This window comes from Prionailurus bengalensis, chromosome B2 (genome assembly GCF_016509475.1).
Source record: "Prionailurus bengalensis isolate Pbe53 chromosome B2, Fcat_Pben_1.1_paternal_pri, whole genome shotgun sequence".
NCBI classification, from domain to species: Eukaryota; Metazoa; Chordata; class Mammalia; order Carnivora; family Felidae; genus Prionailurus; species Prionailurus bengalensis.
In genome coordinates, this window is record NC_057349.1 from 135,401,038 (window position 1) to 135,414,356 (window position 13,319).

At 42.4% G+C, this 13,319-nt stretch overlaps 1 protein-coding gene across 2 annotated transcripts in view; it reads left to right on the forward strand.

Moving 5' to 3' along the window:
- Window positions 1–13,319, forward strand: part of PPP1R14C (protein phosphatase 1 regulatory inhibitor subunit 14C) — an 88,607-nt gene that overhangs the window by 56,721 nt on the left and 18,567 nt on the right. For both annotated transcript variants that reach the window (XM_043592606.1, XM_043592607.1), the window contains exons 2-3: window positions 2,302–2,385; window positions 4,218–4,250. In XM_043592606.1, the coding sequence (XP_043448541.1) occupies window positions 2,302–2,385; window positions 4,218–4,250 (117 nt within the window). The remainder of the gene's footprint in view (window positions 1–2,301; window positions 2,386–4,217; window positions 4,251–13,319) is intronic.

Consider the following 13,319-nt stretch of genomic DNA (forward strand, 5'->3'; position numbering starts at 1 on the left):
CTGACCACACTGTGGCTCCCCAGCTGTGGTCTGTGTTTGTGGGCTGCTGACTGTTTTATAATATAGTGAGTTCCGTTGTTGGCGTTTCAGTCCCCATCCGTCCTTTCACTGGAAAGTCTGGTAGACCCTTGAGATCTGTTCCATCATCTATCTGTGGCCTCCTAAATGACTCCTTTCAGCCTGGATTTCACATATACGCAAAAATAGGAAGTGGGGCACAGGCAGCATAGAGTGACAGAGTGCCAGCATGGTGGAGGGGAAGTGGTGGTGGCCAGGGAGGCTGGTACTCGCGGAGGGAGGGAGGCGGCATGCACATCCCGTGTGGTCTTTCCCAGAGTCCTGACTACAAGTACAGCTTCGGGATCCTCCCGGCATCCTCAGCCTGGATGGAGGCCACATCCGTACCCACATCCATTTCCAGCTCCTCTCCCCTTCCAGAAGGACGGGTAACGGGAATGGTGGAAAGTTCCAATCTTCTACTCATGGTTTGGTCTTCCTTGTGACCAGCCTCCATCCAAGAGCCCACAAGAGTTACCTCGTTAGAACTAAAGATGAACCTACCAGTCAGAAAATTCTGTGTCAGGAATGGGGGGGGGTCAAAGACTAACTGTTAGAACAAAAGATTCTCCTGGCACCCCCATTCACATGTGCTTTAGGAGCTCTGGGCCAGGAGCCAGGGGTAGAGACCAATATATACATTTCTTATTATTTCACAGCACTATATAATATTCTTCAGTTTCCTCCAAAAGCTTGGATCCTCTTTTGTGTTGGAATAGAAAGAAAAAAAAAAAAGGATTCTTTTTGAAAGCACTATTAGTAAATGCGTTTTAGTAGAGAGGAAATAGGAAGTCAGCCTTGCCCCTGAAGACCAGGTGATGCAACCCACAGAGTGGCTAAGCCCAGGTGTCCCCCCCACAGCTCTGCTTCTCGCTTCTGCAGACCCTCCTTGGCCATCAGTATGGCGGAGAGGCACCGGAGAGGAGGTGACTCATAATGGGAAGGTGAAATACAAAATCGCAGCACTTTCCTAAATACAATTTTATGTCAATGTTCTCAGAATGGGGAAGGTGAGATAACAGAAGGGCGAGGTAGCAAAGATCTACTTTGCTATAGAAGTACGGAATCCAAATTGGTGACCTCTTTCACCACATTCCAGCTGGACTTTCTGCCCTCTCTTCTGGATTGGATGTCTTTGGTTGCAGGGATATTGAACTTGACTCACATTGGCTGAAACAGGAATAGGCATTTACTCAAAGGTGGGGGGGGGCTTCAGAGGTGGTTTGACTCAGTGACTCAGTGACTTGTCCAGAACCCTGGTTTTTCTTATTTCCCCTTACTCTGCCCACCGTGAGTCAGGCTCACTCCCTTCTTGGTTCAGTGATGGCTGCCAATAATTTCTGGCTGAGTTTCCACTCGCAGTTTAGAAGGAGTGAACAGGGTTGCTTCTTGTGGAAAGAGGATCTTTTCCCAGTGTCCCCATCAGTCTCAGTTGGATCTCCCATCCCCTCCTGAGCCGATAATTGGAGCTGGGGTGGTCCTGACCCAAGTTCCATGCGTCAGAAATCTTCAGAATCAGGTTCCCCAGACCCAGAGCTGTGAAGGGAGATGTGGACCCTGAATAAAGATCAGGCAGGGACACCTGGGTGGCTCAGCCGGTTAAGCGTCCGACTTCAGCTCAGGTCGTGATCTCGCGGCTCATGAGTTCGAGCCCTGCATCCGGCTCCATGCTGACGGCTCGGAGCCTGGAGTCTGCTACGGATTCTGTGTCTCCCTCTCTCTCTCTGCCCCTCCCCCACTTGTGCTCTGTCTCTGTCTCTCAAAAAGGAATAAGCATTAAAAAAAAAGACCCGGTAGCCACCAAGCAAAGAGTAGATGTTGGATAGGAAACTGCAGCTCTCACTGCTCTGTCATCTGCTGAGCCCCAATGATTGTCACAATCGCAGTCTTCTGCCAGAAAGTAGGAAATTGTTATCTTTGAAATGTTACATTCGACTGCTTTGGAACTCTTAAATCTTCTTTGCTCCCTCTCCCCCCTCCCTTCCTTTCCCCCTCCTTGTTTTGTCTTACCTCTTCCCTTTTCTTCTTCCTTTTTCTCCTGGTTTCCCGTTTCTCCCTTCTTTCTCTTCCTCCTACTCTACCTCTTCTCCTTTCCCTCCTCTTCCAGTCTCTCTTTCCCCCCAAATGTTGATTCCCCCTCCCTTAATTGATGATCTGCTCATTTATTTAACTGAATTGGTTTGGTACAGTGTAGTTTCTCACTAAACAGAATGCCTTCCCATTTGTCCCCCCCCCTCCCCCCAGGAAGAAGAAATGCCAGAAGTAGAAATTGACATTGATGACCTTCTTGATGCAGACAGTGAAGAAGAGAGAGCTTTAAAGTTACGGGTAAGCAGCTTTCAAAATCTAGAACTTGCCAGTCATGGATGCTTGAATGCACTCGGATCTCCAGGGCATGTGCTGATCCCACCCTACGGCAGGGCTGGCACCAGGACTTGAGCACTGACAGTTTGCAGAGAGGAGAGCGATGGAGTGCTAGGTGTTCACTGTCACGAACTGCATCTCTGATGGTAAAGCAGCTCTTGACTACAGTCAGTTCTCAAACCACCTAATGGGTGTGAGCTTCCGTAGCCAACATCTTCTTGGAACAAAAGCTGGTTCTATCTCCAGAGGCCCATTTGCCGGGGAAGGGGGCGACGCCCCACAATTGTATGAGAAGGGGGGAGGTGCTGAGCCAGACCTGGAGTATCCAAGCCCAGGACTCTGGTCTCACGGTTATGGATTATATCACCCATGAAATGAGAGTTCTAGAAAAGATCGTTTACAACATAATTCTCTTTAATAACAGGTCTTTTATTAGAGGATAGTCACCTGTTAGCATTCTAGTACAACAATGGATACTGAGATGTCCCATGTTTCCTTAGTCCAGAGCAATACAACATTATTTCCCTTCCCCAGGAGGTCAAATCTATCATTTTAAAATCTGCATTTGGGAGTTTCTAAAGCCAATTAACTTTTGGCTTGTCATTGCTCTTAATGTTCACTGATAATTACTGTTAATGGCTGTTGGTTATCACCAATGGCAGATGATCTCTAAAGGCAATTAAAGGGCATATTTTAATGTATTAATGTGTTCAATGTGTCAATAATTACCAGTCCCTTGAGTGGTGAAAAGTCTCAGTTTAATGATTATTTGTTTTTGGTAAATTTAGTTGGGAAATGATAGCATCTAGTTATGAAAATTAAAAGAATACAGAACAGGCACCAGTTCTATAGAAAATATAGTGACATAAAAAAGGTTTTTTTTTTAAAATTGAGAACTTGGGGTGCCTGGGTGGCTCAGTCGGGTGAGTATCCAACTCTTGATTTCAGCTCAGGGCATGATCTTATGGTGCGTGAGTTTGAGACCTACATTGATCGGGCTTTGCTCTAACTGCACGGAGCCTGCCTGGGATTCTCTTCCCCCTCTGCTCCCCCACTCAAGCTCATTCTCTCTCTGTCTCAAAATAAATAAACTAAAAAACAATAAAATAGAGGACTTGAAAGGGGCTTTAGCTACCGTCAGGCCACCCGCTTTGGTTTCCAGGCAAGGACACTGAGACCTGCAGAGGTGTGACAAGGTGGGTTGTGGTTGAATCACAGCCGGGTGCCCGGCTTTCCACGTCCAGGGTGATTCTTACCATTTCCCATAGGCTGTCTCAACTTCAGTACACACAGTTTATTATTAACCAAGTTGGTAGCCCAGAGGAGAGGTGTGCGTTTGTGTTCTGACGGGTGCCAGGCAGTCCTGCGCAGGAAGGTACAACTTTTGATATCTTCAAGATGAGCAACAGCTGCTGAAATGAAGTGTGATTCTAGATTGTCGCTATGAAATCTGGGTTGCCCATGTTTAGAAGAATACCGTACAGATAAAAGGACTTTTAATTTCACTTTTTTAAAAATGTTTTTATTTATTTATTTGTTTTGAGACAGAGAGAGACAGAGCATGAACAGGGGAGGGTCAGAGAGAGAGGGAGACACAGAATCCGAAGCAGGCTCCGGGCTCTGAGCTGTCCGCACAGAGCCCGACGCGGGGCTCGAACTCACGGACTGTGAGATCATGACCTGAGCTGAAGTCGGCCGCTTCACCGACTGAGCCACCCAGGCTCCTCTCACTTCACTTTTTAAATGATACTGAATTTTAAGATAATCAAACTTACCTTCTGTGTGTTTTCTTCTAGGAAGCTCTTGTAGACTGCTACAAACCAACAGAGGTAAACGAATCACTTTTCCTAAATGCCGTGTTTGAAATCGTTGTTATGAAATCAGTCTGTGTATTTTTAAAGCTAAACAGCACTTCATGGGTTAGGTTATGTGTACACTAAGCAGAAGTTCCTATCCGCAAGTGAAGTGCAGTATTAAACTTCCTTAAGTGTGTGCCGAAGCATGTCTGGTTCAGGAAGGCTCAAAACAAATGGAATTGGGTGTGTTGCTTGTTTTTAGATAGAAACCAAATTCAAAGGTACTCGTGAGAGGGTTTGGAATCATTTTAGCAAAAGCCTCAGATTTATAACTGGAGAATACATTCTTTTAGTGTATAGATACGCAGTTTCGAGACGCTAAAAGCAAATTCTGTCGTTCAAAAGAATTACTTTTATTGGAAGAAGAAATTTTATGCCTTGTTTGTATATTTATCACCAAGTGTATAAATATTAGTGGAAAGAACAATGGATATTAGTTTGATTAGACCAGAGCGTTTCATATATACTCTAAAGAGCGAAGGTACAAACAGTATAGAAATTGAGGATTTGATCAGTTATGAAAAAGATTGGTAATTGAAGTCCTTTTCATTTGTTCCTGTGATCAATCAGAAAAATTAGGAGATGCATTAGATGTTTTTTTCACAAAAGTGTGTAAGATTTAAATGACTAGGGTGTTTTGTGATCATTTGGCTTGAGGCCAAGTGCTTATTTGAGCTTCAATCTTACAATTTCTGTTTCCTTTACGTTGATTGCATCTCACACTCAGAGATTTTTAATTTTAATTTTAAAAATTAAAGTTATTAAATATATTTTTTAATTAATGTAATATATATTCATAGTTTTGAAAGCCAAAGATACAATTAGGCTTATAAAGAAAAAATAACATTGCCTTTCCCATCCCTGAGTTCCTCTTCCTAAAGGTATATATTTTATATTTATATATTCGTATATATATGTATTACAGGATTTATATATTTGTATATATATATATTACACGATGTATATGTATATACATATATGTATGTATATACAAATATATATATATTTGTATAGGCTGTTTTCCTATTATTTATTCTTATATCCCCAAATATTCATTTACTATTTTTTTTTCATTTAGTGGCTTAAGGGGAAATATGGTAGTTCTTTCACTATCTGCAAAATTTATTTTCTCCCATCCCCTTAATAAAGTTATTGACCAGTATTTTGTTGAATCAGTGGTCAAGGTTTATACTATTATGATTTAAAGAAATATTTTTCAGGGCTAAGCCAAACAGTGAGATATGACCATGGCTCCTTTGTGGTATAACCCTTTGTTTTTCCTGGAATTGGTAACTATCTTGTCTTTTATCTTGTCTAGTACCTATTGCTATTTTTTGTTGAACTCTCCAAGATCTTTGTCAAACATATAGTATATTTTCTGTATGCTCAAACCCATCATTACTATGCCCCCACCCCAGACTTTCCTCTTGACACTCCTATGAAACAATCTAGAGGAGTTATTCTCTGGATCTACTGAGTAGCTAACTGTACTGAGATTTCTGTTCACTGCTGTTCTGTTTGTTAGATGCTTTGTTTCTTAAATCTCAGTGTTACTCATTTTTGTGGGAGTACATCATCTAGTAGCTTTTTGGGAAAGGATGAATAGAAGGTAAATTTTTTGAATCTTTACATGTATGAAAATGCATCTTGATGAATAGTTTGCATGGCATAGAATTCTGGGATAAAAGTCATTATTAAAACTCAATTTTAAGGGGCACCTGGGTGGCTTAGTCGGTTAAGTGTCCTAACTCCTGATCTTGGCTCAGGTCATGATTGCATGATTCATGGGATTGAGTCCCATGTAGGGCTCTGTGCTGACAGTATAGAACCTGCTAGGGATTCTTTCTTTCCTTCTCTGTCTGCCCCTCCCCTACTCGCTCTCTGTCTCTCTCTCTCTCTCTCTCTCTCTCTCTCTCTCAAAATAAATAAACTTAAGAAAACAAACAAAAAAACCCTCAAATTTAAGGCATCACCTTAATACTAGAAATTTTGTCATTTCCAGTATTAAAAAGTCTGATGTCACTTCCATTCTCAGACCTTTGTATGTGACCTGTATTTCCCCCCTCAATTAACTTTTAGGATTATCTCCTTAGCTTGAAATTTTACAGTGATATGCTTTAGTGTGGGTCCTCTTTTTTTTTTTTAATGCTTATTTATTTTTGAGAGAGAAAGAGAGATAGAACACGAGAGGGGAAGGGGCAGAGAAAGAGTGAAACACAGAATCCTAAGCAGGCTCTAGGCTCTGAGCCATCAGCACAGAGCCCAACGTGGGGCTTGAGCTCAGAAACTGTGAGATCGTGACCTGAGCCCAAGTTGGGTACTTAACTGACTGAGCCACCCAGGTGCCCCAGTGTGGGTCCATTTTTAATTCATGGCTGGGTACTTTGCAATCTCTTTTAGTCTGAAGACCTATGTCTTTCAGCTCTTAAAAAATTATTATTTATTATTTATTTATTATGATTTTTATGAATTTCTTCCTTAGTATCCTATAATACTGTCTCTCCTGTTATATAGATATTACATCTCCTGGATGGAGCCTCTAATTTCTTATCTTTTTCCTTTTGTTGTCCCATCTCTTTGATTTTTTGTTCTACTTTCTGGAAGATATCTCTGACTTTATCTTCCAGTCTTTTTAGTGATATTTTAAAATTTCAGCTGTGTTATTTTTAATATTCAAGAGCACGTTCTTGATCTCTGTTCACTATTTTGTTTCCGTATTTCTTGTTTTGGGGGTGCATTTTCTGTTTGCATATTTCTTGTTTTGTGGATGCATTTCTTTTCTCTTTGGGAATATTAATCAAATGTTTGATTTCTTTGTTTTTGCTTTTAAGATTTTTCGGTTCTCTGCATTGTCTCTGTCTTCTCTGAATCTCACCTTTTTTCTTTCTGTTTTTATTTGTCTTTGCTGACTTTTGGCAGTGTGTCCACGTTTGAGTGTTAGGAGCCAACAAGCTGATTGAATCTGTTGTAGTGTGAGCACAGCTTGTCCATTGGCGGGTCTCACTGTGGAGTGACCAGGTTGCAAACCAGATTTTTTTTTCGGCGATATGTGTGTGTACGGAACAAGGGGGCTACTCAAAATGTCACTATTTGGACAGCTTTCTACTGGAGAGATTTTTTTTTTTTTAAGAGTTTGACTTTCTAAATTCCTTGAAGAGTTGATACTTTGATTAGATGCCTTCTGGAAGCAAGGACAGGATGGAGGCAAGCAACCTCACCACGAACTCTTGGGAAAAGAGCTTCTTGATTTATAATTACTTTGGGAATTAACATAAGGGTTAAAATAAGAAGCTATTTGGACACTACATTAAATTGTTGTGAAAGGTTAGACAAGAATAGTAGGATTTAGTCATTAGGTCATTAGGATTTAGTCATCAGAAAGGTGACGGATTGTGTCACTGAATTAACGTGTTATTTGGGAGGGGTAGGGTAGCTGCCAAGAGTGGATCTAGACTAGTAGGTGTAGACATGTCAGTTACTCACTGAATCATTAACCTTCTTTACTTCTTGTCCCAGGGGGACAGTTCAGGGTCTGGTAGTTAGGTAAGAAAGGTTGCACTTTTCATGGGCCCTATTCGCCTCCAGTTGTTGGGAATATCTGGGAAGCAAAATATTCACACTTGTGAACAGCCCGGCAGTTAAGTGAAGACGGGGAGTCTTGCTTCCCCCAGAACAAAAGTACTCCTCATCTGGTTTTTATAAGGAGGTTTAAGAGATGAAAGCAGGTAATATTTGGATGTTCTTTGGAGTTCTAGAGGAGGAAAGTAGGGCAGGCAGTGGAGTTGACAAGCGAACATCTGTGTTCTCTGGCTCATGGTTTCTGGAGATGGAAATGGTGTGAAATGCTAAGGAACTGCAGATAAGTTCACTCATCCGTTAAAGGGTCGTTTCAGAAAAGGTTGGCACCTGCCTTGTGATGACAAAAACCACAGCTTATTATTTTTCCAAAGCGCTGGAGTTCGCATTGCAGTAACAAGCGTTATCTTATCTAACCCTCGCAAGCACTTGAAGAAGGAAGTTGGGTTATCTTGTCTGTGAGTTCATGGCAGTGAGTAAAGGGAGGATTCAACCCCGAGTTTCTGACACCCGATCTTGTGCTCTTTCTTCCCCCCCTGTCTGGCTTCCTAAACTACGTGACAACACATTTAGGACATTAAAGGACTTTGTCCTATCTCAACTAAGTGCCTACCGATTCATGATGTTCTTTTTAAAATAGTCCTCTCTGGAGGTGCTATTTTTTGATCAAAGGATTTTGCATACAATTCCGTGTCACTTTGAAGTTAGCAATGTAAGGAAGACGTCGTTGCTGATTCGGGGATATTTATTTATAGCCTCTTTGCAGAGGTGGGGTGGGTGGCGAGAAGACTGGACTTCAAGACCAGAGTGTTATGTCAACACCAGCACTACGTGTGTGTGACTTTAAGCAATTCTCTCAACTTGTCTGAGCCTCCCTTTCCTCCTCTCTGATGGTTTTGCACTGATAATATTTTTAGCAGTAACAATAATAATAGCTGAATAATTAAGCATATGCGAGGGACTGATCTAAATAGATTACATGTATGAACTTATTTCTTCTTCCCAGCAAAGCTGTGAGGTTGAGGAATTGTTATCGAGTAAGGAATTTGAGACATAGAAGGGCTTTGTCACTTGCCCGAGGTAATATAGTTAATAATTGGAGAAGTCAGGGTAAGCATGCTAGGTGAGTCTGGTTCTTTATAAGGTAATACTTCTCCATTACATATTAAACATGCAAAATGCCCCAGTTCATCAAGGATGATATTCTTGAATTATTCAATTTGAAGAGTACACCTTACAGAATGTGCTAATTTCATGTCACATGCTTTGGGCCCACGGTTTCATTTTATGTGGGAGCCTGGCCAATCAGAAAAGAACTTGTATTTTCCCAATTTCGGTTCACATTCCCAGCTGTGGACCCTTGACGCGCACGTCTTTTCTGACTCGGACCCTTCAAAACATAGCAACGTAATTGTCGTCACCACACTGTTTGTGGTGTTTGTGATTGATTGGGAAGAATGGTGTTTTAATTTTTTCCCCTTGAGTAAGTGCCATTTCTGATGTGGCTGCCATTAAAATAGAGCCGATTCAAATGTAGAAAAATAAGGCTTCTATAGAATGCAAGAAGAGAAGGAGTAATTTAATTTTGGTTCTTACATGGGTTTGAGTGATCGGTAGTGACAGCCGGGTGGGCATCATAGAACTCTGAGGTAAGGTGTTGGGGCCAGTTAGCCGGGCTAGAAAAGAGCTTCTTTTCTTATTTCTCACTCTTACACTGCATGGTTTTCAAATCTTAGGGTCACATAGGAGCACTTCCCTTGTACTGATATGGTGGACAGAAAATGTATTTAATACGGGCTCGAGGGCTCTGTCTTACCATCTGTTAGGGGACTTGTCAGTCCAGTCAGTGTACTTCTAAACATCTCTTTTTATAGTTGACAGTGGCTGTGCCATTGCTCTCTGATGAACATCATATTTTTTTCCTGTGCATTTATTTCATTATTTGAAAGAGAGGTTACGATGTTGCATATGATTTCGGCAATCAGAGTCCGTAGGTCGATATGCGTCAGGGTTTCATGCAGGATGACTAAGTCTGTGAGTAGGTGGTGAGAGGCATCTCATTGGGTTCCAGTAATCGTCTGGGTCATGGAAATGTCATGGAACCAGAATAGCGCAGGAAATGGATGTGTAATCATGGTTCGCAAATGGAAATTGACCGGCGTTTCTCAAAAGTCAGGCCTGCTTGGTTGTTCTCCCCGTGTCAATGGGAAGAAGGCGGGATCTCCTTTCTCTGTGGTATCATGGTGACTCCATCTTGCTTTTCTGACCAACTTCTGTGGGCGCCATTGTTAACTTATCCTGCTCACATCAGCTCTGTCTCCATTTAGCATTTCAACCTGTCCTGCAAAACATGGTTCAGTTACATGCACATGGAGGTGCATGGAAGCCCTCGGAGCTCCTGTTCTGAGCTGATTGCAGTGGAGACAAAATATAAACTGGGTATTTACAACACAGGCTATGTGTGACTAGAGGACACACACCTTGGCATTTTCGTTTGCTCAGCAAATGTTTGTTGAACATCTATGTGCCTGTAACTAATCTAGGGACTTCAATAAAGCGGTGAACCTGTGTGCCCATTTAAAACACAGTCTCTCGGGGCAGCTGAGTGGCTCAGTCGGTGAAGCGTCTGACTCTTGATTTCAGCTCAGGTCATGATCTCAAGGTCATGAGATGGAGCCCCGTGTTGGGCTCTGTGCTGATATCACGGAGCCTGCTTGGGATTCTTTTTCTCCCTCTCTGTCTCTCTGCCCCTCCCTCACTCATGCTCTCTCTCTCTCTCTCAAAATAAATAAACCAACATTTAAAAAATTAAAAAAAAAAGACCAGCCTCTCTTAAGTTCACAGTTAACTATGGTGAGAATTAAGTGCTTAAAGGGTATTAAAATCAGAATAAAAGGACAGAATTGCCAGGGTGTCTGCTTATCCCATGGTTTTCTAAGTGAGTTACCAAATTGCCAAATGGAATGTGACTTCAGGGGATCCATACGTGATAACTCCAAGGAAGTGGCCATTTCACTCTGTTTAAATGGGTCATAGTGCCCACCTGCAGAGGAACCTTTTCTTCCGGGCTCTCACGGGGTTTCCTCCAAAAAGACTGCAATTTGGAGCTGGGATGAGGAAGAGAGCTTGAATGCTGGATGAATGAGTTGAAATAGGCCCTTTGGAAGCTGTCACCCTGAGAACAATGTTTCTGAACAGTGAGAGAACTGGGAGCTTTCAAAGTAAGCCTGAAATCAATGCAAATGACATTCTAGTGGTTGTAGCCGTTGGCTAGGAGAGCCTTACTATGTTTGAGCGTAATTAGGCAGGTGAGTAATAAAGGATTGGGGTTTACTAATCAGAAAGAAGAGTAACTTTTCCAAGTAGCCAAAAGGATTTTGATCCCAGTATGCCAGTTGATCGCACACTTTCACGAGGGCTTTTTATGCACCAGGACCCCTCTGCCCAGGGACAAGAAGCCAGGTGTTGCTGGACCTAGCATTTGGACCCATATTTGTGCTCTATTTCTCACTGCCTTTTTGTGAATTCTCGCTAGGTCAGCACAAGCTCCTCTCTGGAATATTTTTAAATCTGATTAAGATGGTCTTCATGGAGGGCCACCTGGGTGGCCCAGCCAGTTAAGCGTCCGACTTCAACTCAGGTCATGATCTCATGGTTTGTGAGTTCGAGCCCCACATTGGGTTCTGTGCTGACAGCTCAGAGCCTGGAGCCTGCTTCAGATTCTGTGTCTCCCTCTCTCTTGAACCCTCCCCCCAACTCAAAAATAAACATTAAAAAAAAAAAAAGAGATTGTCTTGATGGAGGAAAATCAACCCAGAAGGGTTAGGTAAACTTTCCAAAGGCATGCAGTCATAGAGCAAACCTCTGCATTTCTTTTTTGGTCTTTATTCAGCACTCTGCAAAGTTAGGGAGCAGTCTGTAAGCCCATCCTCACTTCTGACACCAATGGTAAGTTTAGGGGTCACTAAGACCATACTAATGTTTGATAATTTTCCGGAAGGACCCATGGCACTCACTGAGAGTTTCTATACCCATAATTTCATTTTTGTACAGTCAGTGGTTACAGATGAAAATCAGCCAAGGGAAGGGTATGTGGGGCACAGTCCAGCAAAGTTCCAAACACAGAGTCTCCGGCTGTCCTTTTTTGGCGGAGTCCTGGAGAGTATTGATTCTCTCAGCTCTGATGTGTGACAATGTGTTCAGAGTATTGGCAACCAGGGAAACTCACCTGAGCCTTGACGCCCAGAGGTTTTATTGGGACTTGGTCACAGAGACACAGTAGACTGCCCACGTGGCCGACTTCAGTCTCCAGTCCCTTGGTATAATGAGCTGACATCAGATGACCCAAAGCCCCCACCCTAAGTCACCTTGTTAGACTCTCCAGCATGGCCCAAGGCCCCCAGGTAAACAAAGACACTTTTATCAAGGGACATTTTAAGAACTTAGAACCCTCCAGGAGCTGAGGGCAGAGACTAGCCCTCTTTCTGGGCAAGTGAAATTCTTTACTGCACACTCTTAGAAGCAGAATAACCGTGAAAATAGTGAAAATGATGATGACAGCAATAATTGTGACCCAAGGAAAGAAGGAGCTGCTATTATAGGAAGAGCCCCATGGGTCTTGCTTTGGATGCTTTTCCCCCAGTAATTAATGGTTGTTGTTTTTTAAAAACACATGATGGAGGACATACAGGCTTTAAAGGACAGTGGACCTTTAAGTGGTTGGCATTCTCAGGGCGCCTGGGTGGTTCAATCGGTTGGGTGTCCGACTTCGGCTCAGGTCACGGTCTCGCAGTTCGTGGGTTCGAGCCCTGCGCCAGGCTCTGTGCCGAGAGCTCAGAGCCTGGAGCCTGCTTCAGATTCTGTGTCTCCCTCTCTCTCTGCCCCTCCCCCACTCACGCTCTCTCTCTCTCTCTCTCTCTCTCTCTCTCAAAAATGAATAAATGTTAAAAAAATTAAACGGTTGGCATTTTCGAATGTCTGATTGTGATTTTATGACCTTTTCTTTTTTCATTACATTCAGAATGAATGATCATGTTTTAAAAGCTGATCAACCCCAGTTATAAATAGTGCCACATTCTCTTCCTGTGTTTAGACTTATCTGGACGGAAGAAAGAACACGAATTAAAGGCAATTTGACACTTGGCTTTTGGACTTCTGTATCTTTAGCAAAGGGAGTCACAATTAAAAACCAAACCTCACAGTTTGTAAATTCAGTAAGATTTCATCTTAACAAGATTCAGGTGTTTGTAGCAAATAATATTCTCCCTCATTGCTAATGGGACCCTCGATCAAGTTAGCTTTCCTAGTGATTATAAAGTAAGAGATTATAATTGTGCTGGATTTCCTCCACTGATTATTTACTGTGGTGGGATTATTTATGTGGACTTTAGTTGACATTTCTGAGTAGCAAGTGTACAGGTTCTAAGAGGCCTGTTAGTAAATGAAGGAAGAATTAAAGGCCAGTAC